This window comes from Chenopodium album, chromosome 6 (genome assembly GCF_948465745.1).
Source record: "Chenopodium album chromosome 6, dcCheAlbu1.1, whole genome shotgun sequence".
Taxonomy (NCBI): domain Eukaryota; kingdom Viridiplantae; phylum Streptophyta; class Magnoliopsida; order Caryophyllales; family Amaranthaceae; genus Chenopodium; species Chenopodium album.
Genome location: NC_137839.1, coordinates 73967766 through 73994951, shown reverse-complemented (window position 1 = coordinate 73994951; position 27186 = coordinate 73967766). Strand labels below are relative to the sequence as shown.

Genomic DNA, 27186 nt, shown 5'->3' with positions numbered 1-27186 from the left:
TTACAATATGCCTTTTGTTTCCTCGTGATCCTTTAGGTGCACCGATGTTCCTTTCTTCGAATTCTTGACTTCAGTCTTAACTTCCATGTTGTTCTAACCTTTCCATTGTTTAATTATAAGTACATATATTTATAATATAATGAATTATAGCCTGTAATAATAATTTTGATTATTTGATCTTTTATAGTGATAAAAGCAACATTGCATTGGTATCCTAAAGTGACTGATAGCACACAGAATAAGCTCTTGGTAACTGATGAATGATACTAGATGCAGAAAGTATTTTTTATGTGCAATGAAAGCAAATTCGAGCTTCCTTTAGCTAGGCTCTTAAGGAAATAAGTTGGTGCAAATTGTCAAGGGGAAGTAATACAAGCATTGCCATTACACAATTAAAAGAGCAGACAAGTAGTCAAAGTCAAGTAATACAAGCATTACCATAAGCAAAGTTTGCATACAGGATACTTTGGGACACCTCTTGGCTGAGAAATCCACTCTCCACAGCAGCTCAGACTCTCGATCGATAACCTACCTTGATTTCCTTAGCTGGCTGATAATCTGAAGGCGGCTGTAATCATATCAAAATGCTCCTATCAATCTGCTTGGTCACATAATTCACAGGAATTGACGACAGATTCAGCTGTTTGTGATGACATCTGAAAGATCTGATCTAAGCTAGCCTCTGGGAAACAATTGGTGTTAGTATGTAACTCAATTCCATCAATGGCCAATGTATAGGGGTTCTGAGGGGCTCTTTACCATGATACTGTAATTATATGCTCTGTCTTTTGGTCAGTAGATGGAGTACATGAGCAGGCCAAACCATGAGCATACTTCCTGTGTAATTAGCCTTCACCTTAGTTAGAGAACACAACATACTTAAGATGGGCAGGAAATTACAAGGCCTTGAATGACATCCCTAGTTATATGATACTGATAAAGCGAGATAGCTGGCTTTCAACTGTCAATTATTATCCCTTACAAGAGAGCTCACACAGGCAATGCTAGCAGTTGTAGAGGGTATACCCAACAAGGCAGGATGTTCATGATATGTGCCACATCAGAGAGTGCAAATATCATGAATGCAAATGCGACATAGATATTAGATATATAGTTCCAGATGCCGCCTCTCTACAAAAGCTGCAAGCCAAGATTATGATTATGATTATGATCACACAGGTGAACATACAATGATGCAAATGCCCGAGCACATCTTCTCAAGCAGGTACCTTGCCCTCTATAGATAGACCGATTGCATATTTCTTTATATCAGCATTAATTACACATTGAAGTAGGCATGTACAGTTGCAAGCTATACCCCCTTGATTTTTTTTCTTTCCTTTTCTTCCAAAGTACTTAGTTTACTTTGTACATTCAATGCCCATTCCCAATACAAAGTTTACTTCAGATGATGTTTCCAACTGTTTCAGCAACCTGATTTAATTCAGGATATTTCATATTGCTCCTCAGTTCTTGTCCTGAAGTGTCGTTAATCGATGAAACTACCATTGATTGCTTTTTTTTTTTCCACATACAGCTGCAAATTCAAATTCCATGTTAAGTTGCTTGCTAGCTTCTGAACAATATAGGCTCAATCTGATCTTGTTCATCATTGTAAGAAGATCTCCACTGACCTGCAATAGCATTGCATCCTGCAGCCCTCTGGTGCACAATCTGTGGGCATCTACTCAAATTTATGACAAACAGTCATGCGACCCATGTCACTTATACTTTTACTATGACTTTGACTCGTAATTGCAACCTCAGATTTGAAGAACCTTGCATGAAGTAGTGTTTAGACTTCTGATATATGTACTGCATTCTGCAGAGAAGTAGGCATCACAATATTTCTTGGCTTGTGAGTTGAATATTCATCAGAAACAAAACAACTAAGATCTCAGACTGCAGGAAAGTAGGCATCATAGCACCCCTTAACTTGTGAATTGATGATTCATCAGGAACAAATAACTAAGCTTAACTTATAATTCATGTACAGCAGAGATGTGACTAATACTATGTGTGCAATTGGTTAATGGACAAATAAGTTAATCCTTCATGGGGTCAGCCTGTATCTCCATAGCTAGCTCTTTTGCCAACCTTTCAGCGCGCTCATCTTGCCCTCCAGCAAAAGAATACACTTTAAAAGAGAACTGGAAAATCCTCCAAAGAGTATCAGTGTCTACTTTCTTCTGTCGATTTCTTGCTTTTGACAAAGTTTGATCATTTATTTCTGCCTTAGCTTCCCTCTTCTCCTAGGATGGAGGAAAGTGGAAAACAGTCAATTTCAGGGAGTCAAGAAGGGTAAATATGTTTTTCAATAAAAAAGCTAAATAAATGATTGATTTACATTTTTACCTTGAGAGCCAGCTCAATGCAGCTCGATGAGACATTCACCATAGCTTCCTTGATCTTTAAGATAATGTTGAAGTCCAAGTGGATGCCATGGCTCTGAAATTTCTTTTCTTCTTCATCTTTGGTTCGTTCTATGGCTTCCATTTCCCCTTTAATCTGCATTAATCTTCTGTTAGTGAAATATTGCATCAAAACAAAACTATTACCCCCTTAATTGTCCCTTTTCGTTGTACCATGTTTTAAACTAACTCCCATTCATATCCATCAATATTTCAGCTTATAAATTCACTTCACTTCTCTACAATTACATATATTTCCCATCGACTTTGTCCACTTTCTTTCAGATACATAAAAATCAATTAGGTAAATTATAATGAATAATGCATTGGTTTAAGTTGGATAATCAAATAACAAATGCATTTGTTATGTAACTAATTTATATATATGATCATAACCCTTTTCATTCATTCCCTAGACCACCAAATAATTGATTTTAAGCATGCTAAGTTCTTCGAAATCCTATAAGATGCCGTTGGCTATTGCTTCAATTTCAAAGAGCCATAGACTAAAACAGTGTACACAAAAAGCTGAAATGAATACATAGAACTGATAGAAGCTGTTAGTAAAAGTTCAGTTCAAAAATTTTGTGCTTTGTGTTGTAGTGGTGACAACAACAGTAGCTAAGATTTCAATTACTATTACAAAGTATATGAAAATGTATCTCTCTTTTTCAGTTACCTTGTTGAAGTATTTCTCAACTTTATCAAGAAGCTGAGCCAGAGGTGACTCGATTTTCCAGTTATGTAGCTCAGATAGAGTTGCATTCAGTTTTTTGTATAGCACTGCTGCCATCCTCAAGGCATCTAATTTCTTCCCCGGGAAGCCTTCAAACCTCGCTAGAACCTGTTATACAAGATTACAAATCAATATCATTTTACAACAGCAAGAGATACACTAGCATAATTATTGATCAAGATTAAGACCTGGCTTTCATCTGTTAGGATGTCGAGTTTTGATTCTACTTCTTGGTAGAATTTAAGTAGTACATCCATGTCCTTTGTTTTGAATGAGCTAAGAGAAGATTGAATCCCCTTAATTGTCTTATCATGTGTTCTTACATCTTCTTCAATTTGCTGGAAGTAAGTTGACCTGAAATAAGCCACATTTAAACAAATTCTGAAGACACATATTTAAGCTAGCTAAGTACAGTCGTACCTTCTGGCTATTTCTGCAAGTGCATCATTCATGCTTTGTCCACCACTAGATCCGCCATTACTCCCACCACCCGTCTTCCTTCCTCGAGATGACCCCTCACCTAAACAAGATCCTTCCATCAATCCCCTTAGGAGCCGAAACAAGTTCCCCATTTCAGTAGACCTCTTTAAACTTGTCGTGGCTTTCTTCTTGCTTGTAAACTTCGGTGGAGGTGGTGGCGGTCCACCTGAGGGTTTACCTCCATTGCCAGGCATAAGTGGTAGTAATGGCTCATCATCTTTACCAGGCAAAGTCATAGGCGGTGTAGCACAACGTTCACTAACCATTTTTTTTTTTTAACCACGCAAGGAACTTCTAATCTTAATGAAACTAAGAGAGGTTGTACTACTTTTTGCAATCTACTACTGAGTGGTGGTGGAGCTACACCCCTTTCCCACCGTATTAGACTATATCGACAGGTTGTCCAGGGTGTAGCTCCACCAAAAGGGGTTGAATATGTGGATGAAGATCGCGGTCTTGTGTTTATGTTTGGAGTTGGATGGGGAGAAGTAGCTAATACATCTTGTATATATTGTGATTATGCTTGAACCAGAAGTTGACCAAATTTTCATTGATGCTTTCAATGAAAAAAACCAAGTATTATAAATATAAAATGCCTACGTTGGTTGGCTAGTAGATGTTCAGAACTTGAATAAATCAATGTGAAAGGCTATTTTTTTTTTTTTTTTTTTTTCACAAAAGAATTTGATAACAGTTTATTTCTTTTGATTGAAATTTGGATATTAATTTTTAAAAAACACATACTGCATACCTGGCCAATCATCTTCTCTTCCTGAAAGTAACTTACTCTGCACGCTTGAATTAAGTAGTCACGTTACTAGTTCAAATGATGCCGTCAAAATGAATGCTAAATTTGGACAGATTGGACACACAACATATAAAAATAAAGCATTTGCATTCAATACATGTTTTCTTAGCTATTAAGGACATGCACCTTACCACGATCATCAGTGATATAAAGTCAATAATATTAATAATTTTAGTCCATTATTATCAGTTAATATCATTATCACATCGGCTATTAGCACATAGCAATTTAAAACATTAAATCATAAGCCGTGTTAATCTCCTTGTAGTATTTTTATGTCTAACCCATCATTCTTGTGTTCATATATTTCGGATTTAACTAATCACAAATATATTATGCAAGAAGCCACTTGACAAAATATTCTTCAGATCAGAATTATTATTCTTTAATATATCTTTGAACCATGTTTTTTATTTCTTAGTACTCTAATATATTTGTTCCATACTCAAATGGCATGTGCTTTAGGACAGTGAAAGCAAAGAGAAATAGTGAAACCATAGTTACCAGTACTTGCCCGTTATCATTCTCAGTGATACTCACTATAGAGTGAAAACCACCATTAACTGCATTAAGAACGAAGCACTGCTTTAAGTGTCAATGATTCTCGAACCACATCATGAATCACTGTATCAGTACGGTTGTACAACTTCTCCTAGCAAGAATGCATGATACATGTTAGATCAGAACAACCGTCCTTGACAAAATTGCACAAGATGTTCAGGAGATTTAGGAGTCAGGAACTCAAGACAGTAGACTTTCAATTTCCTGCTGGATTCAATCTGAATCGACATTCTGCATTTGTCATTCTTTTTGAGTAGTTCAGTAATGCTGTTGTATATAGTAGTTAACCCCTATCAGTAGCACTTCTCTGTTTCCTCTGGTACTGTTATACTGCATGCTGCAGGTTCTGATGAAAATTAATAGACTAACATATTTTGTGATCAAGATCGGAGCAGTTCCATCTTTGGGAGAGCTGAAACAGGACTTAACATGTATTAATACAAAGCATAAGTTATTTTGTGTAAAGGAGATAGAATACAAAAACTCAGACAAGCATCTCATGTAAGAAGATTCCATATGTTCTTTTTTATACAAACATTGTCCATCCCATATGATTCAACAATGAAAAAACTTATTTTTGCGTTTCAGGATGATATATTATCTTAAATAAAAAGAAGTCCTTTAAACTTATACAGGAATATCATGACAAAAGTAAGTCAGCCTTTAGTGTTCGATTTGGCTACCCTCTAGCAGCAAACCTATGCTTGCCTGAGAGACACTTTCAGCATTAATCCATCTGTTTTCAAAGCTACATCACAAGCTAGAAAACCCAATGTCTTCGCTATTGTCTACAACATTTTAAGAAACCAATTCAACAATGGACTTGTATAAAGAGGGACTATGAAAGCACTGCAGCTCCATCACAAGCTAGAAACCCAATATCTTCACTATTGTCCCCAGTTTTATCTTTTATGCAGACCTTCCGTCCTATGATCACAGTATTTATTGGAAGGATTAACAACATACAACACTCAATTATATATATATAAGGTGTAATAAGAAATTTTTTCTTAGGGAAAATATTCAATAAGCATACTACACTAGATAACAGCAAAGCATTAGATGGTGCCAAGAAGAATTACCAAAATTTGTATAACTTGCACTCTTTCAGCCCACTTTGCAGTTTCCACAAGACACTTTCAACATCCAAAGCAATATTGGACGTGTAGAGGCCAGAAAAGACCTCCAAAGTGAAAATTATGTCAGATTCTCTTTCACCAATGGCTTAAGCAAGCTCACATATAATTTCCATATTTCACTGCAAATTTCCTTACTCAAATTAACACATCTTGTGTTTTCCATCAGAAGTGTGAGCAATGATCTTATGAAACTCATTAAACAAACATAAAAATGGACTTTCAACATAAAAAAACTACATGTTAGGCCAATATGTTCATCACAGCCCTGATAAACAAATAAATGAACCTCTGATAAATCCCTGTGATGAACAAAAATAATTCATCGCAGTAGGAACCAGACAAAAGCTTGCTTCTAGATGCAAAGATTTAACTAGAGAAGGTTGAATATGTAGAAGACAACAAATAGAATCAGCCTTGGTAAGAGAAACTTTCCAGAGCAGCTCGAGTTTGATCATCAAACACCCTTGTACCTAGTATATGTGTTGACACAACCATGATGCATACAAAGATTCATAGTATAACTACTGGAAAAAACTTATGTAAGTAGCCTTAATAAAGTCTAACAATCTCCCTGAACCAGAGGTGGAGGAGCATTGGCACTCAACTCAAACGAAATTCCTTGGAAGCCTCTCCATTTTTTCTTAAAAAACTCTTTTCTTTCAATTTGTTTTAGTCTATTTCCATTTTTTTTTAAATAAGATTTTCGCTAGGAAGGGGAAATAGAAAAGGGGGTGTGGAAATTTAATGAGATCATTATTTTATATGGTCATTTTCTCAGTTTGTCATGATTACTATAATGTAGTGCTGCAGCCATGAATTGGCTGGAGCATGTTCTTACTAATTCAAAATCTACATGCCTTCCACCAATGCTTAAGGTATTTGACCGTGACTTTCTCATAAGGCAGGACATATACAATGCATGATTCAATATGGAATGCATGGAGCTAATTGATCCAAAGAATGGTCTATAGTTTAATGAAGTTTCTTCTAAGGTTCTTTAGTCCCTTTCAAATTATGCTATCAGTTCTAAAGACTGATTTTGTTTAAACCTGCTTCCTAATTATTAAACTAAAGTGTGCTGAACAGTCAAATCTATCAGGGTCAAGCTATTTGCTTCTCTAACTTTTAATTTGAAATTTTGAAATTTCATTTTTAATCAATATTTTTGTGGTTGACAGAATTTCAAGCCGCAATTTTTTTATTACTAGTTAACTATATTCAACCCTGATTGTATTACAAGCCATATTGACAAACATCCAATATATTTTCCTTCATGTTTCATTTTCTTAGAAAGTGATTTCAAATCATAAAGGGATCAAATATCACAGAGTTATTAGATTTACTTCTCCGATTATGTATGTCTTTGAAATTGAGGCAAAATATGGACTTATCTGTATGATATTGACAAGAAATGATAATTTGATCAAGAAATTATACAATATTCACCATAAGTTGCAAATAATATTAAGAGATTTTCTGATGTAAACCATGGATATATCTCATATATGTGACTAAATTAGGTAGCTATTTCCCTTCAAAATAATTAAACAAAATCAAATAATCTATTAGACTAATTAGGACCCAAAATACATTTTAACAAAATTAAAATAATTTGGTCCTACATAAAGGGAAATTTTATATGTACAATGGGTTGTACACTTGCACCTTGTCCATGGTACAACAAAGGTTACGGAGTGTTTTTATTTTTATGTGTTTATACCTTGCGACCACATGAGCCAAGAAATAACTTTGGTTGTACTGAACCTATTATACAATGAAGATACTCGTGCAATAAATATTGTCTAATGCATGCAAATCAGAATTTAAATCGACTGAGCTCAATATCTAAAACCTGATATTTATATTACATCACTATTTTTGATTGGCATAATTAAATTTTAATTTTTTAAACTTTTAATCACTGTATGAAATTGCCATTTGTGATGATTAGATTCTATTTCAACCATAGAGGAAAATAACAGATGAAAAAATTACAGCAATTAACCAAAAAAAATAGTAATTATATAACAGCATTTCTAAAAATAAGAAGCCTTTTTTTGAAAATTTTAACCTGAAAAATAAACCCAAACAAGGCAACAAAAGGGGCTTTACAGATAGTGTATTGACCTCTGAGCTGTCTACCATGGAAATGTTTAAGGAATTCATATAGCCGTTGCAATGGGGGTAATTAGGAGGCCTTATCTAAAATTTCTGTTCTAAAACAGAAAATGAAAAACTAAACAGGTAAATTTCCAGATAATTTTGAAAACCGTCGTCTTAGGCACCTTCTTAAAGGAAAACCTTTCTCAGGTTCTCTCTTTTGTGGAGAGCCACCCTCCTCCCCACCCCGACCCCTTTCTTTTCCTTACAATATTCTGAACAAAAATGTCCTGCACGCCTATTTCGAATAAATTACAGTTTTTTGAACGTTGAAACATTCTTTTATTGTTGATCATTTTTCTCCTTTTTATTGCACTATTTTATCATCTTTGGAATTAATTATTCTACCTATACAGGTGTAATGGAACGCGTCATTTGATTTTCATATCAAGATCATCATCAAAAATACCAAAAAAAAAATAATAATTAATTAATGAAGAAAATTGTATAAAATAAAAAGTCATCCTGACCTTACAATGGCTGGAGCCACTTCCTGTATTCCTTCGTTGTTTCGTCGAAGAACGGTCAAATTGCAGGTATATTGGTGGCTTTTCTTCTTAGAACATTTCTACATTCTTGTAGTAAAGTTTTTCAGAATTTTGGAGCATTAGCAAAAAAAAGTTTATCAACCTGCAAATGCAAACAAACCCAGAAAATAATGTATATGAGATAGTTGTATCAATCTTGCATTAAATATCTTCATCATCAGTAATTCATCATGGTAAAGTTCCTAAACCAATAAAATCCTCATCCTTTTAGTCTAGCAAGAACATCATAAACCTCGATTCCAAAAACAAAAACAAAAAAACCACGATCATTTCTAAGCTTACATATTTTGCTTTCATATTGATATTCACATCTATATTTGCTAAATTCTGTCGTTCATCACCATGTTGTCCAAGAAAATGATCATAAAACCCTCAAAAACATCGAAAATATTACTTAAACCTTCAATTCTTGTATATATTTCTTCTAAGGCTCCAACAAGAATGTTATGTAAGCCTGAATCTAAACTAATCAATATGGCTGATCAAATAAGATGATTTGTTTTTTGTATTGCAGCCGACTAAGTTATCTAATACGCATGTCAAACAACAGAAAGAGATGGAAAGCCCGACTCCCAAGTCAGGCAACAGAGAAAGCAATGGCAACAACATTCTAATGTTCATGGAGCTGAGGAAGAGGATCATGACTTTTAGGGACATCTTTGATATTCCTCCCCTAAATGGCTCTGTTCCAATACATGAGGTACCCCAATACTCTTCTTTTCTTAAGAATGCTTTTTTAACATTATTGTTTGAAACTTACATCATTGTCTTTTGTTCCTGCAGCTGCTAATTTTGACAGGAGAGGATCTTCATCGAATGTACCCTGAATTTGTACACTGTGTTCCAACAGCAAAACTGAAGGAGAGAAACACACATGAGGTTAGTAAATTTTCCGTTTAATCTCCTGATAGCCAATTTGGTAAAAATGTATTGAAGGATGGTAAAAGTAAATATATGTGTGTAGTTCTGCACAGAAAATCTTCATTTCAATCTGTAGTAATGCAACTCTATCTCAAACATGTGTTTTTCATGACAAGTTTGTATTACCAGTTATTAGCTTTTCTAAAGCAAAATTGACAGTTCAAGAAATTCTATCAAGAAAAACAGACTTAGAAATGAGGTAGCAATTAGCATATGCATAACCCTTGCCATAAAGATTTGTAAAATTCATAACTAAACTAAACACGAATTCATTATAATTGCCATTAATACTAATGCCAACTGAGTGGACCGTATATATCCAAGAGGATTAGCGAACTAATTAAAACAAATATCTCATTGTGATTTATCAGGGATTGATCAGCTTTTATGAAGTCCTAAAGTGTGTGGGAGATTCAGCATGGATAGAAGATCCTAGGGTGAGGGACAAGTTCAAGTATAGCAATGTTGAAAAAATCCCCTTGGAGGAACTCGGTAGGTTTATATTCTTTCAAGTATCCTTAATTACAACAGAATTCTGCTTGCTAAGATAGGATGATCTTTGTCTTGCAGCTAAGATAGTGGTGACTATATTGGACTGCATTAACAGGACAGCGAAAGAGAGGTTTGATGTAATGGAAGAGGATGAACCAAAGAAGGACTATAGCTCAAGCTCAAGTCCAAGCCGAAGCTTAAGCTCAAGGTCCATCTCTTTTGACAGGAGATCATTTGATCTAGGTCCATCAACTTGTGCTTCACCTCATACCCCAACTTCCGTCCTACCTGAGTCCCCAAGATATGGAGAGTATGGTAGTTATTCTCCTCCTCGTCTTTGGGATCTCAGGGTTCAAGCAGTAGAGAAATTGAGTGCAATGGATTGGAAGCGCCTCTCTTTCCATATGATCCTTCAGAATAATATGCAGAACCAGAAGAACAGCAAAGGGCCAACTATCATTCCAATGGAAGATGGGAAAAAAGGAAATAGTGAGGTAAAGACTGAGGCGGATACAGAACAAGGGCCAGTTCCCATGATCATAGACATGGAAAGTAATGAGGCACTTCAACCACCATCCTCAAAATCCAAGTTGGAGTCCAGTGGTCAAGTGAACCTAAAACAATCACTAAAACCAAATTTACAAGTTCAACTTCCATCAGAAGAAGTAATTACACCACCACCATCTACCCCATCGTCACCAACTGTCATGTCATCATTTCCACCGGTCAAGCAGTTGCACTCACCCCCACCACAACCTCCACCACCACCACCACAATTAACTGCACCCCCTCCACCACCTAATAATGCAATAACTCCTCCCCCACCCCCACCGTTAAATTTAAAGACTCCACCACCACCGCCTCCTCCATCCATTTCCAGTGCTCCATCACTTCCTTACAACTCAAGGCCTCCTCCTCCTCCTCCTCCGCCCCCATCTAGTGCAACACTTCCATCTATGGCTGCGGTTCCATCACCTCCGCCACCACCTCCACCCCCTTGTTCAAAGGCCCCTCCTCCTCCTCCTCCTCCACCACATAGTGTAGGAGCTCCACCTCCACCCCCTAGTTCAAGAGCCCCTCCTCCTCCACCACCTCCTAGTGTGGGAGTTCCACAACCACCTCCACCCCCTGGTTCAAGGGCCCCTCCACCTCCACCGCCTCCTGGAGCAAGAGCTCCACCACCACCTCCACCCCCTGGTTCTAGGGGCCCTCCTCCTCCACCACCTCCTGGTGGGGCTGCACCACCTCCACCACCACCTCCATTTGGCTCGAAGGGTGGCCCACAAGCACCACCACCACCTATGCCTGGTAAAGGAGGTGGACCACCACCTCCTCCTCCGGGTGCTAGGTCCCTTCGTGCAAAGAGCACCACAAAATTGAAAAGGTCATCTCACATGGGAAACTTGTACCGTTTGCTCAAGGGAAAGGTGGAAGGATCATCTTTAACAGGAAAATCTTCTCAAGGGAAAAAAGGAGGAGGGAGTAATGGTAGTTCTGGTGGAGGACAGAGCATGGCCGATGCACTTGCAGAGATGACTAAAAGGTAGCTGAAATATGACTGCTTTTCACATTCTATTTTTGGACTGTGTAGCATAGAAGAACACTACTTAACTACTGCCATACTGAACTTTCAGGTCAGCATACTTCATGCAAATTGAGGAAGATGTTGAAAAGTATGGAAAAACAATTAAGGAGATGCAAGGTACTCTGAGCTCATTCCAGACAAAGGACATGAATGAACTGCTTAAATTCTATCAGAAAGTAGAATCCACACTTGAAGTCCTCACAGATGAGAGCCAGGTTTTTGCAAGGTTTGAAGGTTTCCCGGTCAAAAAACTAGAAGCCTTGAGGATGGCAGCAGCATTGTATAAAAAACTTGATGGAATATTATCTGAATTACAAAACTGGAAAATGGAGTCTCCTTCGGCCCAGCTTCTTGACAAAGTCGAGAAATACTTCAACAAGGTAAATCAACCTTAGAAGCAATATCAAGGATAAGATAGATAAGATTTTAGTTTGGTTATCATGTTAAGTATAGCAACAATCAGTACAACCTCAACATAACAAACTTTATTTTCATACAGATTAAAGGAGAACTGGAAGGTTTGGAACGAACCAAAGATGAAGAAGCAAAGAAGTTTCAAAGCCACAACATTCATTTTGACTTTCAAATTCTCGTCAAGATTAAGGAAGCAATGGTGGACGTCTCATCAAGCTGCATGGAATTGGCACTAAAGGTAGTTAAGCCAAACCAACCAAATTTCATATTTTAAGTTTCACATCTCTCCTCTTTTGTTCAAGACATCAAGTAAAACATAACTTGTACTAATCCAACTCGGGTGCTCATCAAACACAAGTACATGTCCATGTGTTGAGCTCAGCTATGCATTAAATCCAAAAAGAAGTGAAGGTTTTATATACAATTCATACCAATGTTGGACAAACAAAAATCATATCTGACACATAAACATACTTATAATGAAATGAAGGTTGCAGGATTTAGTAACAGAAAACAGAACTAATACAAGTCAATTTATTTTTTTAAAATTTGGAATTATAGGAGAGAAGAGATGCAAAGGCAGCATCAAATGATCAAGCTTGGTCCAAAGCAGGAGGGCAGAAAAATGTATGCGCCAAGATGCTCTGGAGGGCTTTCCAGTTTGCCTTTAAAGTCTATTCTTTTGCAGGAGGACAAGATGAGCGCGCAGACAGCCTAACAAGGGAGTTAGCTCAAGAAATAGAGACCGATCCCATGGAAGATTAAGTGATCAACTCCTTTACTAAAATTATAATATTAACCTATTTAATTATTCATAGTAAATACATTAGAATTTTTTCTTAAGTCTTCATTTTTATTCTTTTCTGTTCAAGCATTACTTATTGAGCATACAAGGGTCATTCTGATGATGCCCCAGTTTCCTTGAACGGCAAATTCGTAGATGTTAGATTCCACCAAGAGCGTACATCACTGATGAGACTTGAGGAAGAATTTTCTGCAGCATAGCTAGCTAATCTCTGGCTATCTATATGCTGCTTTATGTAATATATGATCCGTACATATGTTTGCACGGCCACCATTTATTTATTTCTTTCTAAGACTTCTACATAATATAACATTTTTGGTTTTGTATGTAACTTCAGGATGCATCTCTTTGAGTGACATTATTCTAGTCAAATTCCATTTTCACCATAACATCCTTTGGTTTTTTTCTAGTCTTATTCGTTGTGCACAACTGACAAATGTGTTAGGGTATAATGAGGAGATTTGGAGGGAAAACGGGTGAGAGTGCCAAAGAAAGACACTCTATTCATGAAGGTTTTACCCCTACATGAAGGTCTAACCACGAGAGTGACAAGTGACTTGTGTGATACAATGTCTCATTACTTCATTAGTCATTACTAATGAACTTAATGCATAATTCCTAGTGTTTTAAAATCATTTATTCATTTTGCTATTGAATCAAATGTTATAAGTGTAGGCTAGACCTGTCAATTCGGGCCAACGGGTTGGGTTCGGGTCGAGTTTCGAGTTGTTTGGGTCATTTGGTTCAAGTGGTTTGGATTTCTTGTATCATTACAAATTATGATAAATGGGTCAAAACGGGTCAATTTTGGGTCATTTGGGTCGGGCTTGGATTTTCTCTCAATAAAACGGGTTTGAAATCGGGTAAGGAATTAACAGGTCTAAGCGTTAGAGTGTCTTGCACGAGATTTAATCTTACATGCTTGAAGATCACACTTTCTCATAATAGAGCATCACCTCAAAACCCATAGATCATGGAAAAAATAGGATGGATTGGACCAGCTACCACACTACCCTTCCTTATTGTACGTCTAATTCTTATCATACATAGACTCCCAGAGTCCTAGTAAGGGAATTCAGTTTCGTTTGGAAAGATTACTGCAAATGGTGTTTGGGCTATCTAATTTTGGGTTATGAACTAATGACAATAGGTACAAATACTTGCAACTCTAATTCTAATATTTCTAAAACAACGAAAGTTGAAAAGATAGACTTGCAAAACGATATCTCATGTACTCACTCAGTCTCGTACTAGTATAAAGCTGCCTAATTTCTGTTTAATTTTACTTTTTCCATAATGTCCTATTGATTCTCTCTTGTGATCTTGTCCCACTTATAAATAAATGAATTTTAAAAATTGCACCACATAACTTGGTACATTGGGTCATTTGGGTGTAAAGGATCACTGGTTAATTCAATATTATGAAGTTATCTACTATATATGTTAAAGTTGTTCTTAATTTACCCCATTAAAATTACAAATAACATACTCGTATTATTTTATACTAGTTGTATATATGTTAATTTGTTAAAGTTGTTCTCTTTATCAGTAATCATTGTTTTAAATTCGGTTTTTCAAAAGAAAATTAAACCACATTGAATTTCTTTTTGCTCCATCTAATTGGTCATTCACTCCAACATCGTCCACATTGGTTGACATTCTTGGGAATAAAAAACACAAGTTTTATTATTTTTTGGCAAGGGTAGGAATTAGTATTGGGCTAAGTTATAATTTAAATATGGGCCACAATTCTATTTGGATTTCGATTTTTGGTTTTTCAAATCTTAAAACTGAAACCAAACTATATTAATTCGGTTTTGGATTCCTCAAACCGCACCGAATCATATTCTAAAAAAAAGCATGGTTTGGTTCGGTTTTAAACCACATTAGTTTCACCCCTAAGTCAACAATTGACTCGTGATTTTTGCATGATGATTGCTTTAAACGATGATTCGTGTATGTTAAAGTTGTTCTCTTTATCAGTAATTTACCCTTATTGGACTTTACAAAGCACAAACTTTTCGATGGAAACGGTTTTCCTCGAACAATTCCCCGATAGTAGCTAATCTACATTGAATAATTTCGATGATTTAAGTAGTTATAATTTAACTAAAAACTGGTAGAGACAATTTATCGAACAGTTGGTGAGCATGAATATTGATTATTCAAAGAATAAGTAAGCAATTAACAACTTACAAGTTAGGCGAAGATCTCCTTTTAAGATAGCCTAGCTTAGTGATTTTCCCAAGTTTCTCCCTTTAAAGAGCAGTCATTTCCTGGCCATTCAACGCCGATGATTGCTTGAGAGTGGAATGAAGTCTACTGGTAATAAAATGTTGCTCCATATAATCTTGATGGATATGTTGAGATGAATACATATGGGATTATTATAAGCCCAATTGATACGACGAGATGAACATATAGGCCCAAACAGCTTGTCACGAACCCGAATCTTATAAACCTAACTGATTTATGTTCCGCGTATGATAAGTCACAACTTTAAATTTTCTAAGTGCGGTTTGTAATGTTGTTTTGATTGGACTTTTTTTTTTAAGGTAAGGAAAAAGGTCCCTATCGGGTTAGAATCTCTCACAAATCCATCTGCTTGGGTTTGCCGGTTAACCCCTTTGTGAGTGGAGAGAGGGGGGATGCGTAAGGGAAATTTCACCCTAGTGTCTCTAGCTAGCGGAGTTTGATATGTGATGCAAAACTTATCACTAAATTGAAGCCAATGTTTTTATTATTGGATTTAAGGGAGACAACTTAAGAAAGTATACAAGACAAACTGGGTATTAAATGCGATGGTCCAAGTAATTTGAATACAAACTACTATTGGAAAATACAATTAAGTCTAACAATGGAACACGTACAAACAATGAATAATAGGGATAATAGTCTATTGGGTTGATTATATTGACCCCCAATCCCACATAACCTTTGAAATTTTCTTCATGGAGATGTATGCACCATGCTTGGTGCATACAAATGCGGAATGAACATGTACTACGTACGTAGTTGTTTTATATATCTAAAAAACATCCGTAATATTAATAAAGAGCATGATAGTATAATGTAATGAACATTATTTTTATTCAACCACCATAATTTAAAGACAAAATTCAAAAAAATTTAAAAATAAACAATGAACATTATGTCACAAATAAAAGTACATTATACTGATAATAAAAAAAACATGGTGATAAAGAACATTATTTAATTTAACAGTTTATTCTTCTCACTCTATATGTATATATTCATTACATTTTAATAATATGTTATTTTCATTCTAAATATACGTTGATTACATTTAAAAGTATATTCATTACACTTTTATAATATCTTTATTCCGCTTTTTTTATAGTGAAATGTATGTGTATACGCCTTTATGAACCAGGGATTACATAACCTTGTGCTAGACCCATTTTCTCAATTTTGATTTCCATTTGGTACAATTTGTATGGTTTCTCTCCAATTTTCCATCATTTACTTACTTTGTAGGTTCTATTATAACGTGTACCCAAAACATGTGTAGTGCCTATTAATCTTTTGGACTATTGTCATGGTGGACTAGTAAATTAATAATATCCACAACCCATGCATATACTTTTTTTTTTTTTTTTTTTTTTTTTTTTTTTTTTTTTTGAGGGGAATGCGTATACTTGTTCATTAGTTTAAGGAAATTTTGTCAGATAACACCTTTTAAGTGTGATTTGTTGTGAGAAAACACCTTATAAATTTTTTTTTGTGAAAACACACCTAATACCAGAAATTATTTGTAAAATAACACCTAAGGGTGGTTTCAGACATGTTGACTTGGTTTCACGGCGTTGACCACCACGTGTGAATCACCTGCGCCGATTTACCCCCCTCCCTTCTAATTTTTTACCCTTTCTTTCCCTCCAACTCTATTTTCTCTCTCCTCTCAATTTCTTTCTCTCTCCTCTCAATTGCTTCTCTCTGTGTTGCTCCTCACATCACCATTAAAAGCTTCTGGAAGTTGCTAGGCCATGGTAGTGACAAATTGACTGCTTCAATTCGTGGTTTAAATTCGGCCAAGGAATTGGGTAAGTGTAAAAATTTATCTCTCCTCTCATTTGTTACTCAATTTATGTTTGAGTATTTGCCTAAATTTCTCTGTCCTTTTCTTTGTGTCTGCCATGGGTAAAAAAGGGAAGCCTCGACATTACTACTACCTCCATCCTATAGAACATTGCTAAGATTAATTGACCCCCAAATAAAAAACCCTAATTTCAATTTAAAACCCTAACTTACGATTATTCGCAAAATCAACAAAATTAATGGAATAAGTCTTTAATTAATGCTACTTACATAGCTGCCTCGTAATTATGCCAATTGAGTATATTTGCAGAAATTGGAGCTCAAATTTGGAGTTCATCTTCTTCAAAGGGGAACAATGGAGTTTGGGTGGAAGAGCAGGGGGTTAATTGGGGAAGAAATTGAGAGGAGAGAGAAAATAAAGTTAGAGGGAAAGAAAGGGTAAAAAAATTAGAAGGGAGGGGGGTAAGTTGGTGCACGTGACTCCCACGTGGTAGTCAACACCGTAAAACCAAGTCAACATGTCGGAAACCGCCTTAAGGTGTTATTTCACAAATAATTTCTGGTATTAGGTGTGTTTTCACAAAAAAAATATTTTATAAGGTGTTTTCTCACAACAAAACACTCTTAAAAGGTGTTATTTGACAAAATTTCCTTAGTTTAATTATGTACTACTTACTACATATTACGGAGATTTTTCTTTTTTTTTTTTTTTTTGTATATATAATTTAAAGATCTATTTATAAATTAGGACAAGGATTTATGTAATCCATATAGCTAGTAAGGTATTTGTAGTTTTGTACTACATTGTAAACTTACCCTCAGGTTTACGTAAAATGGAATTAGCTAGGAACGTACTTTATGTTAATTATATATGCGCATGTTCATCATTGAGGTCATTAGTGTAGAATAATCATGCAAAAAAAAAAACTTCAAGGTCATCAAACAATTTAATTTATCTAACAGAAAGTAATACAAGTTTCATACATATAATAATCTGAAACTTGGATGTTAGATAAGATGGCTCAGATCATCAACCTACTACGTAATTTAATTTAATTAGTATTCTACATGGACTACATAACGTAATCAAATCCCTAACACCATTTAATTGTCACACTTGGAATACCAAATCCATGCTGATCAAAGGCTTGGTAGTTATATATGCTCAAATTATTCTACACTCTACTTTTCAATGGCAATGCAAGTTGACATTTTGATTGATTAATCAAATCGCACTCAATCAATTAGCGGTTTGATTTACCTATTTTATCTGATATGAAATAAAATGAAAACTTATATTTTGTCTCAACTTGTCCAAACTTATAGCATGCACTTGTTAAGAATCTTAAGTTAAGTTGAATCATACCGAGCGTAATTAATTGTAATTAAGGATCTATAGAAATACCAACACATTTCATGAAGAGGTTAATTAGGCATCATATAGTCAAAGCAAATCACCGTCCTACGGATTGATGTTTCAAATCTAATTAACACATTCTCTTCATATATGGTGTGTGATTTTGTGCCATATTGGTTTCAACAATATTTTGTCATTTTGGTTATAATTTATAAAATTAAAAGATGATACCTAAATTTTATACAATATAAACAAGATTATAATCAACCTAAAGATGCCGTTCTATCTAGTCCAAGTTTATGCATAGACTAATATATAATTTATGAATACTTACCTTCAATATATTAATATTATTTATGTATTATTGTCACGTCGTACTCTGGACATTATTTAATTTGTAATAATACATACATATATAATTATGGTTAATTATGTTTTCTGCCATTGTTGCGTTGGTACATAAATCTTGTAGGCATGTGTTGAATTGGCACAAGCATCTTGTTCTTGATTGCATAGATTATATAACGATTTCCTTCTCAAATTCACTCATATCAGAATATACTTATATATTATAGGGGATAACATTAACTAAATAACCAGACGTAGAAATCATATCTAGATAATACAAAGTATGTATATGTGCTAAAAAAAAAGTATGTATATATATAACAATAACAATCAATTAATTAATTGCACCAAAAAAAAAAAAAAAACAATCAATTAATTAAGGTAAAACATCTAAGATATGCATGAACCAAGGCTTGAAAACATCATTTTACTCATTTTATAGTTCTGTTTTTGCAGGCACTTGAACATGTTAATGTTCAAAGATTTTTTTTTTTTTTTTTTTTATTTTTTTATTTTTTTTTTATTGACGCTACTACCATAAATCTGATCTGTATGAGGAGATCGACAAGGTCTTATTTTTTTAATAATAATAATAATAATGAAAAAAATTATTAGATTAGTTGTGATAAGTTTTGATTAAATGATATTATTTTATACTCTATTTTTGTATTACACGTTAGCTTGAACGAGTATGTTCTATGAGATGCGTATAGTAGGAGTTGGTAAACATAAATTATTCAAAGTTAGTAAGTAGATTAATGCTTCAAACAGATATACTCTTCACGTGGCGTATCATAATTATTTTGTTTTAATTAGCAAAAGCGCAAATAATTAAAACTCGTAATAATATAATTCGTGCAAAGTATTATTTTTGGACAGAGAGAGGTGCGGTAACATATTCTATTATTTTCTAATTGTAACTATTTTTAACCATTTATTATCAAACCTATATTTATATGAAATGAAAATGTTTGCGAAATTCTACATTTCTACATGGTGACCTTATGCCTTGTGATTCACGTTGAAGACCGTGTTATATAACCCCTATGCATGAAGATTTTAAGATGTACTCGTATGAAATTGTTTTTTTTTTTTTTGTTTTTTTTTTTTTTGTTTACTCCGTATTAGTTTGTAAAATCAAACTAGTAAAGGCATAGAGCTATTTGTAATTTCCACAACACTAAAACTTGTAATACTACTGTTTAATTTATTGTGAGCTTGTATATGTCCAATAAAAGAATATTTTTAAAAAATGGGAAAATACAAGTTAATCGATAAACGAATTTTTATTAATCTGATGACATTTTTGTAAATATATTGAAAAAGTAGGGTCATTTATTCAGTACTTTTGATGAGCTGTCCAATTACTGTTTGTTTTTTGCTTTTAATGTTTGGTGAGGAAATTACACATGTACCCCTCAACTAGTACATGAAAAGACGCATATACCCCTTCATTGGGTATTGCTAAAAAAAAATAGAAGTATATGAAAAATATCATTTCAATGTTTCTACATATTACTCTAGTTTTTTATTCTACACCTAATGTTATGCCATGAATCATGTGATACATAGTTTGAATATCTATATATACTTGCTTATTAAATAGATTTTCTTAGTCGTGACTCGTGACACAGTTCATACATGACTACAAGAAAACCATACATAATTATTTAATTATAATATAAATCAAATATATACTCGTAATATATTTTGTAAATAATCTGATCCCAAATAGATGAGGAGGTTGTTCATTAACTAGTCTCTACCACGTATTCATTCTAGAAGACTTCTAGCTACTATATCTAAGTTTAGGAACACAAACCAGCTCTCGAGTTTTGGTGAAAGATATTTTTTTTTTTTTTTTTTTTTGAAGCATATTAATTTATTAATGAAAAGTCATATGACATGTACAAAAAGATATCTAAATTAACATATACATAAAATTAAATCAAATAAGATTTCCTTCATCAAAACTATTATCGTTGAATAAATCTTACACTGTATCACATTTTTCGCACATTTCGTTGAAATACAATTAAAGATTATTAACTTATTACGTAGTAATTTTTAAAGGAGATTAATTAAGCACAATATACTCCATCCCTATCTTTAAGTTCTTCCTTCTTTTAGAATATTTGTTATATACTCTTAAAACTTCCCTTACTTATTTTATCGACAAGTCCTATATGAATGTGATGTGAATTTTAAATTTTACCAAAAAAACTTGTACGACAAGCTAAATCTATAATTATATTAAAAAAAATTAAGTAAAAAGTACTCTCTTCATATTTTATTACTTGCATTTCTCCTGAAATGTATGTATCTTTGAACTGTATTATATTTAATTATCATGAAGTGTAAATTACTACCTCCGTTTCTTTATATAGCAACGATTTGACATAAAATGTGAGTAGAAAATGTCTAATCGATGCAAATGAAAAGAAATGAAGGTAGTATAACAATTGAAAGTTAATAATCTATTCATTAAGACGATTATTACAAGTGCCCGCGAGACAATATTTTTTTCTTATGTATGTATAAATCACAAAAATTAATAAAAGTTGATTAAATAAATAGTGCAAATGGAGAAGCTAAGTAATAAAATATGAATGTAGTAATAACATTTTAGGTTCTATAGATGGACTATGTACAAAGTTCAGCCTCCTGTTAAGTACAAATACAAAGAGAGTACATTTAGTTTATCACTACGTATTATTATTACCGGAATATTATTATTTTTTTGAAAGAAGTTATAAATGACACTAAAATTTCATTAATTAAAGTCATACAACATTTACAATTGACAATTAATGATAATGAAAACGAATTTAACAAAATCAAATAAGAATTAACCGGGAAAGAACTAAGGACAATTTTAGAATCTTTAGAAACTCGATAATTGCTAAATTACATATTAGCGTCTTTGATGCCATTTTCATTGCATCATGTGTGATACATGTCTTTCTAGTTTTGGGAGTTCTAAAATTTTACTAGGACAAATTAAGAAGTACACGTATTAGCTACGAGTATCAATCAAACTAATTGCCGACACCTCGGCTTCAGGGTTAGTAGTTAGTACCTTAGTGGGTTAGTTAGGGTGAGCTATCTTTAATTTCCTTAATTTTAAATAAGTCTTTAATTATTTATCAATTTTAGGTTTATAACTACTTTCTCCATTACATATTACTTGCAACAAAAGAATTTTTTATATCTCACAAATAATATCCCTTTGTTGCGAGTAATATGAAACGGAGGGAGTATTAAAAATGAGACAAACTTATAGATTTACAAGTTGGAACAGTTAACGCACGTCAGAGCTTGTCATGTACGATTAAACGGAAGCTAAAAATCTATACACTGGTGTATATATATATCCTAAACTTATGAAGAATTGCGGTGACATGTATTCTACTAGGCTATCAATTTAAATCACCATTTAATTTCTCAGTCACATTAATTAGAGTTATGTTTTTTTTGAGGAAAAATTACAGTTATGTATGTATTTCCATTATCTTAACATTAGACATTTGTACCTTAGCTTCTTCTTTTTTTTTTAAACAACATTTGTACCTTAGCTTAATTTGACTTAATTGACATTTTTAAAACTTATCACAAATTAATGAATTAATACAGTACTATATTACGTCTGCAAGACTGCAACACAGTATAATAGAAATATTATCATGGGTAGAAGTTATTGCTTGCATTTTCTCAAGGTATGGAATTGTTTTCCCCATAAATCCTGTACAAGTTTATTGTATATTCTTGTTAATGCTTCACATGGTGTGTCATTTAGTTTCGATCTTCTATTCTTAATTTATGTTAATAGTCTAACAAAGATTCCCATTTTAATATCTTGTCTTAATTTTAAATATTGACTAATGAACCACCCCATTGTATTATAAAGATCAACGAAGTTTTCAAGTTTAATATTCTTATCTTACTATCATTACAAGCAATGTCCTCTCTATATTCTCCTCCCACCACCACTACTAGCACCATCTCCGGTGCCGCCGAGTTTAAACACCACCATGTATTCCCCAAAACATCCCAACTATCCATTTCAAGAAGCCTTACTTGCCGCCCTACACCGAAAATCTCATGCAAAGTAGCTAAAAATGATGACCATAACCCTAAAACAACCAATAATGAAGGGGGTGCCAATATGTTTGATAGAAGAAATATGCTCATTGGGCTAGGAGGTTTGTATGGTGCCGCCACCACTTTAGGTGGCGCGCCATCCACTCTAGCTGCCCCCGTGCAAACACCAAATCCTAATGCTTGTGGCCCGGCGGATTTGCCCTCTAATGCTCAAGGCCTAAATTGTTGTCCACCTAGAACCACAAGCATAGTGGACTTTGTTCTTCCAACCCCTCCTACCACCTTAAGGGTTCGACAACCGGCCCATTTAGTGGACGACGAATTTAGAGAGAAATTTACTAGGGCTATGTCCTTAATGAAAGCCCTCCCTTCTACCGACCCACGTAGTTTTACCCAACAAGCTAATGTGCATTGTGCTTATTGTAATGGAGGTTACTCTCAAGTAGGGTTTCCAAATATGGACCTCCAAGTCCATAATTCTTGGCTATTTTACCCATTTCATAGGTGGTATCTCTACTTTTATGAGAGAATACTAGGCAATTTGATCGATGACCCGACTTTTGCCATACCCTTTTGGAATTGGGACACACAAGCGGGCATGACAATGCCCGCGATGTACACAGATCAAAACTCTCCCCTATTTGATCCAATCCGAGACCGGGGTCACCAACCCCCTAAAGTGTTGGATCTCAACTATGATGGTATAGATTCCAATGATTTACCGGATCAATCCATGATCGCAAACAATCTCACGGTATTGAATCGCCAAATGGTGAATAACTCTACTACCGCGAGGTTGTTCCTAGGTGCACCTTACCGGGCTGGGAGTTTTCCCAACTCGGGGGGTGGATCTGTAGAGAACATACCTCACGGGACCGTCCATGTTTGGACTGGTGACCGTAATCGACCCAATTTGGAAAACATGGGTAACTTCTACTCGGCCGCACGTGACCCCCTATTTTATGCTCACCATGCCAATATGGACCGTATGTGGTCCGTTTGGAAAACCTTAGGAGGTAACAGACGTGATTATACCGATTCAGATTGGTTAAACGCGTCGTTTATATTTTATAATGAAAACGCACAAGCTGTTAGGGTAAGAGTTAGAGATTGCGTAGACTCTACGAAACTTGGGTATAATTACCAAGAAGTTGACTTGCCTTGGATCAATGCTCAACCTACCGCAAGCTCATCATCTAGGGTAAGAAGCGTAACTTCATCAACCCCTCCAACAGCTAATGCCATGGAATCGACATCGAAATCAAATAAAGTCGTCAATTTCCCTAAGCCATTAAACAAGTCGTTACGTACAAACGTTACAAGGCCAAAAAAGTCTAGGAGTAAAAGAGACAAAGACCGCGATGAGGAAGTGCTTGTGATAGAGGTTGATGTCAAGAAACACGACGAGTATGTCAAGTTCGACGTGTACATCAATGATGAGGATGATATACCGTCTAAGAAGATGCAAGTGAAGGCCGAATATGCCGGGAGTTTTGTGAATGTACCTCATAGACACACACATGGTAATAATAGGGGAAACCATGACTTGGAGACAACTTTTAGGGTTGGTTTGACTCAATTAATTGATCAATTGGGAGCTGATGATGATGAAGGTGTCATGGTTAATTTGGTGCTTAGGGCAGGAAGTAAGGGTAATGTTGTTATCAAGAGTATGAAGATTGAGATTGCTTAATTGATTGCTCGTATGTAATACTGTTTTGTATGGGGTGTTTTTTTTTTCTTGTGTGATTGTTTTTGTACTTCAAAATTTTGAAATAAGATGTTGGATGCTTATCGATTGTGATGAATTATTTATATTTTACATCGTATTTGTCGATTTTTACTGCATATAATTTAATATATGTACGAATGAATATATAGTAATATTTCAGGTATTCGGTACTCTGATTTCCATAAGTTGAATTTGTTATTTTTGATAGACTTGAAGGCTGTTAGGACGATATTTTAATAGAGTTTGATTCTTATTGATTGCATGGTTATGTGGCTTTACCTAAAATCTCGAAGTTTATTCATTTTTATATACAAAAATGCTAAATATAGTTAAGAGTATATGCCATCTTCTATAATCTTCATGTGCGTGCAAACTTATCTGTTTGGTTAGAATAGTTTTAGAATAAACTACGGAATAGTACACATTAAAGTATACTATTAATTGCTGTACGTTGCACGTAACAAGTTTACTCAAAATTGAAAGGTTTGAGGTTTTCTTGTGACGAACTATCTTGACTATATTCCGATTTGATTTAGTGGGTAGGAACCCGTAGGAGTGTGGGAAAAGGTTAAGCAATAATATACACTCAAGGAATCACCTTGTGATATTTGATCTCGGCGTGCTTACAAATTAAATCTTTCCACTAGATGAAGCTTTGTTAGGTATGCAAGTACGTAATGATAATGTGTTAGTTACATTTTGTATGTAGCAAGTTGTAAGCGTTATAAGGTAAGTACGAGTATTAATTTGTGTAAATTCTTTAGTAATAAGTAGTTGGAGTTAATAAGTAGCAATTTGATAAGTTTGTACTAGTTAGGCACTGTTTACTTTATGTAATTTAATATGGAGTAATTTGTAGTTATATTAGTTAGAATCCTTATAAGATTACAATTCTAATTGATTCTATTTATGTTTGATTGAGTGAGTTATTTAGCATGCATTTTTTATTCCTGAAAAATTAACGTAGGTGGGTGATGAAACAAATATATTATATATATATACTCCACAGTCCACACATGAAATTTATACTACAATACACTCAGTTATTTATTTTTTAATTTGTACAAAAATGTATTAAATGACATCGAAGGTGATGGTAATTATATTTTTTTTTTATTTGCCGTTTTTAGCTATCGGTGAAATTATAAGATACCAAGTTACACAGAATTGAAGTTTGTAGCACATGATACGAGCTACCTCAACGAGACTTGGTTACATTTGATTATTGAGCCCTATACTATTATATACGTTGGCATATTCTTTCGATAAGTACCAAAATATATTCTCTTTCTTATTATTTTTGTATTTTTTACAAAAATGATTCATCAATAATAATAATAATAATAATAATAATAATAATAATAATAATAATAATAATAATAATGATGTTAGCAGTTTGTTCTATATTTTACTTTTAATGGGATTTTGGATTAGATTTTTTTTTTTTTTTTTTTTTGGTGTTTAGAGAGCCACTAGGGCAGGGGCGAGAATTGATCCCAAGATATCCTGGAGCCGGGAGGGAATTGAAGCTCTAACCACTTGAGCTATCCCTCACTCTTTTGGACTAAAATATGTAGTGAAAAGCTAAAAGTAATTATACATCGATTAGTGCTATTATTATGTGTATGTAATTAATACTTAGTTCTTGCTTACTCTTTTAATTAAATTACCTTTTAACTTCGGGTATAAGTGTATAATTGTGTGACAACTGACGAGTATTTCTTTATATTGACAAATATTTCTTAATATTGACAAGTCAATATCAAAGTGCAATTAAATTATGTTGAAATACTATTAGGCCAATTCTCTTTGTCCTTTGAATAAGTGGAAAGGGCCTCTTTGACCAAATATTAGTGACAGTGATTAGTGAACCTGATGAAAGAGACATTAACATTAATTAAAGTGTAGGGTCCAGTAATTTAAAGTCTAACTACTCGAACGTAGCCATTCAAGCCAATTAGTTTGAAATAGAGGAGATATATTTTAAATTAATCTTATTATGTTAGCGATTAAGCAGTTAATTATTTTATGAGCATCTTATAATAATTATAACTACATTATTTATAAGTTTTAACACAACTAAGAAGTAACAACAATTTTTGTGTGTGGTTGGCCACACCGTGTGACCAACTAACACACAAGTAATTCTGACAAGGTAATCCCTGACTAATCAACCCCTGACTGAATAACCCCTGACCAAATAAATCTAGAACGACCGAGTAACCCCCGATTGAAATGATCCATATAATTTAAGAAGATCCATATATTTTTAGGCATTATTCTCTTTACCTTAAAATGAACAAAATAAGTTAAATTCTAATATAGATAAGCTCGGTGAAAATAGATTTTAAGCAATAGAAAGCATGACTACATAAAACGTTGTAGACCAATAACTCCTTTTGTTATTATTATTATTAATATAATTACCTATAACAAAGATCATCAAATCAACAAAAATGATCAACTGTTCCATTCACACAAAACAAATATTACATTTTAACTAATTAGTGAGCACGTACTAATAATTAA

At 34.1% G+C, this 27186-nt stretch overlaps 3 protein-coding genes and 1 long non-coding RNA gene across 4 annotated transcripts; 2 read left to right on the top strand and 2 right to left on the bottom strand.

Annotated features, from left to right (window-relative positions):
- Nucleotides 1–1572: 1572 nt before the first annotated feature.
- On the bottom strand, nt 1573–4704 carry LOC145635251 (uncharacterized protein At4g04980-like). Its single transcript, XM_081686536.1, has 5 exons — nt 3568–4704; nt 3336–3501; nt 3091–3255; nt 2356–2508; nt 1573–2252 (listed from the first exon to the last, which is right to left on the bottom strand). Exons 1-5 carry the CDS (start codon nt 3891–3893, stop codon nt 2046–2048), a joined length of 1017 nt encoding a protein of 338 aa, XP_081542662.1. The 5' UTR covers nt 3894–4704; the 3' UTR covers nt 1573–2045.
- An 846-nt stretch (nt 4705–5550) lies between these two features.
- On the bottom strand, nt 5551–6967 carry LOC145635250 (uncharacterized). The gene is made up of 2 exons (XR_014113816.1): nt 6079–6967; nt 5551–5923 (listed from the first exon to the last, which is right to left on the bottom strand). It is a non-coding gene; the product is annotated as an uncharacterized LOC145635250 (long non-coding RNA).
- Nucleotides 6968–8771: 1804 nt separating this feature from the next.
- Nucleotides 8772–13020, top strand: LOC145635249 (uncharacterized). The gene is made up of 8 exons (XM_081686534.1): nt 8772–8831; nt 9358–9543; nt 9627–9722; nt 10136–10256; nt 10335–11799; nt 11891–12221; nt 12341–12493; nt 12817–13020. The coding sequence occupies exons 1-8, from the start codon at nt 8772–8774 to the stop codon at nt 13018–13020; spliced, it is 2616 nt and encodes an 871-aa protein (XP_081542660.1).
- Nucleotides 13021–22782: 9762 nt separating this feature from the next.
- Nucleotides 22783–24733, top strand: LOC145635248 (polyphenol oxidase, chloroplastic-like). Its single transcript, XM_081686533.1, has one exon. It carries the CDS (start codon nt 22783–22785, stop codon nt 24616–24618), a length of 1836 nt encoding a protein of 611 aa, XP_081542659.1. The 3' UTR covers nt 24619–24733.
- The last annotated feature ends 2453 nt before the right edge of the window (nt 24734–27186 follow it).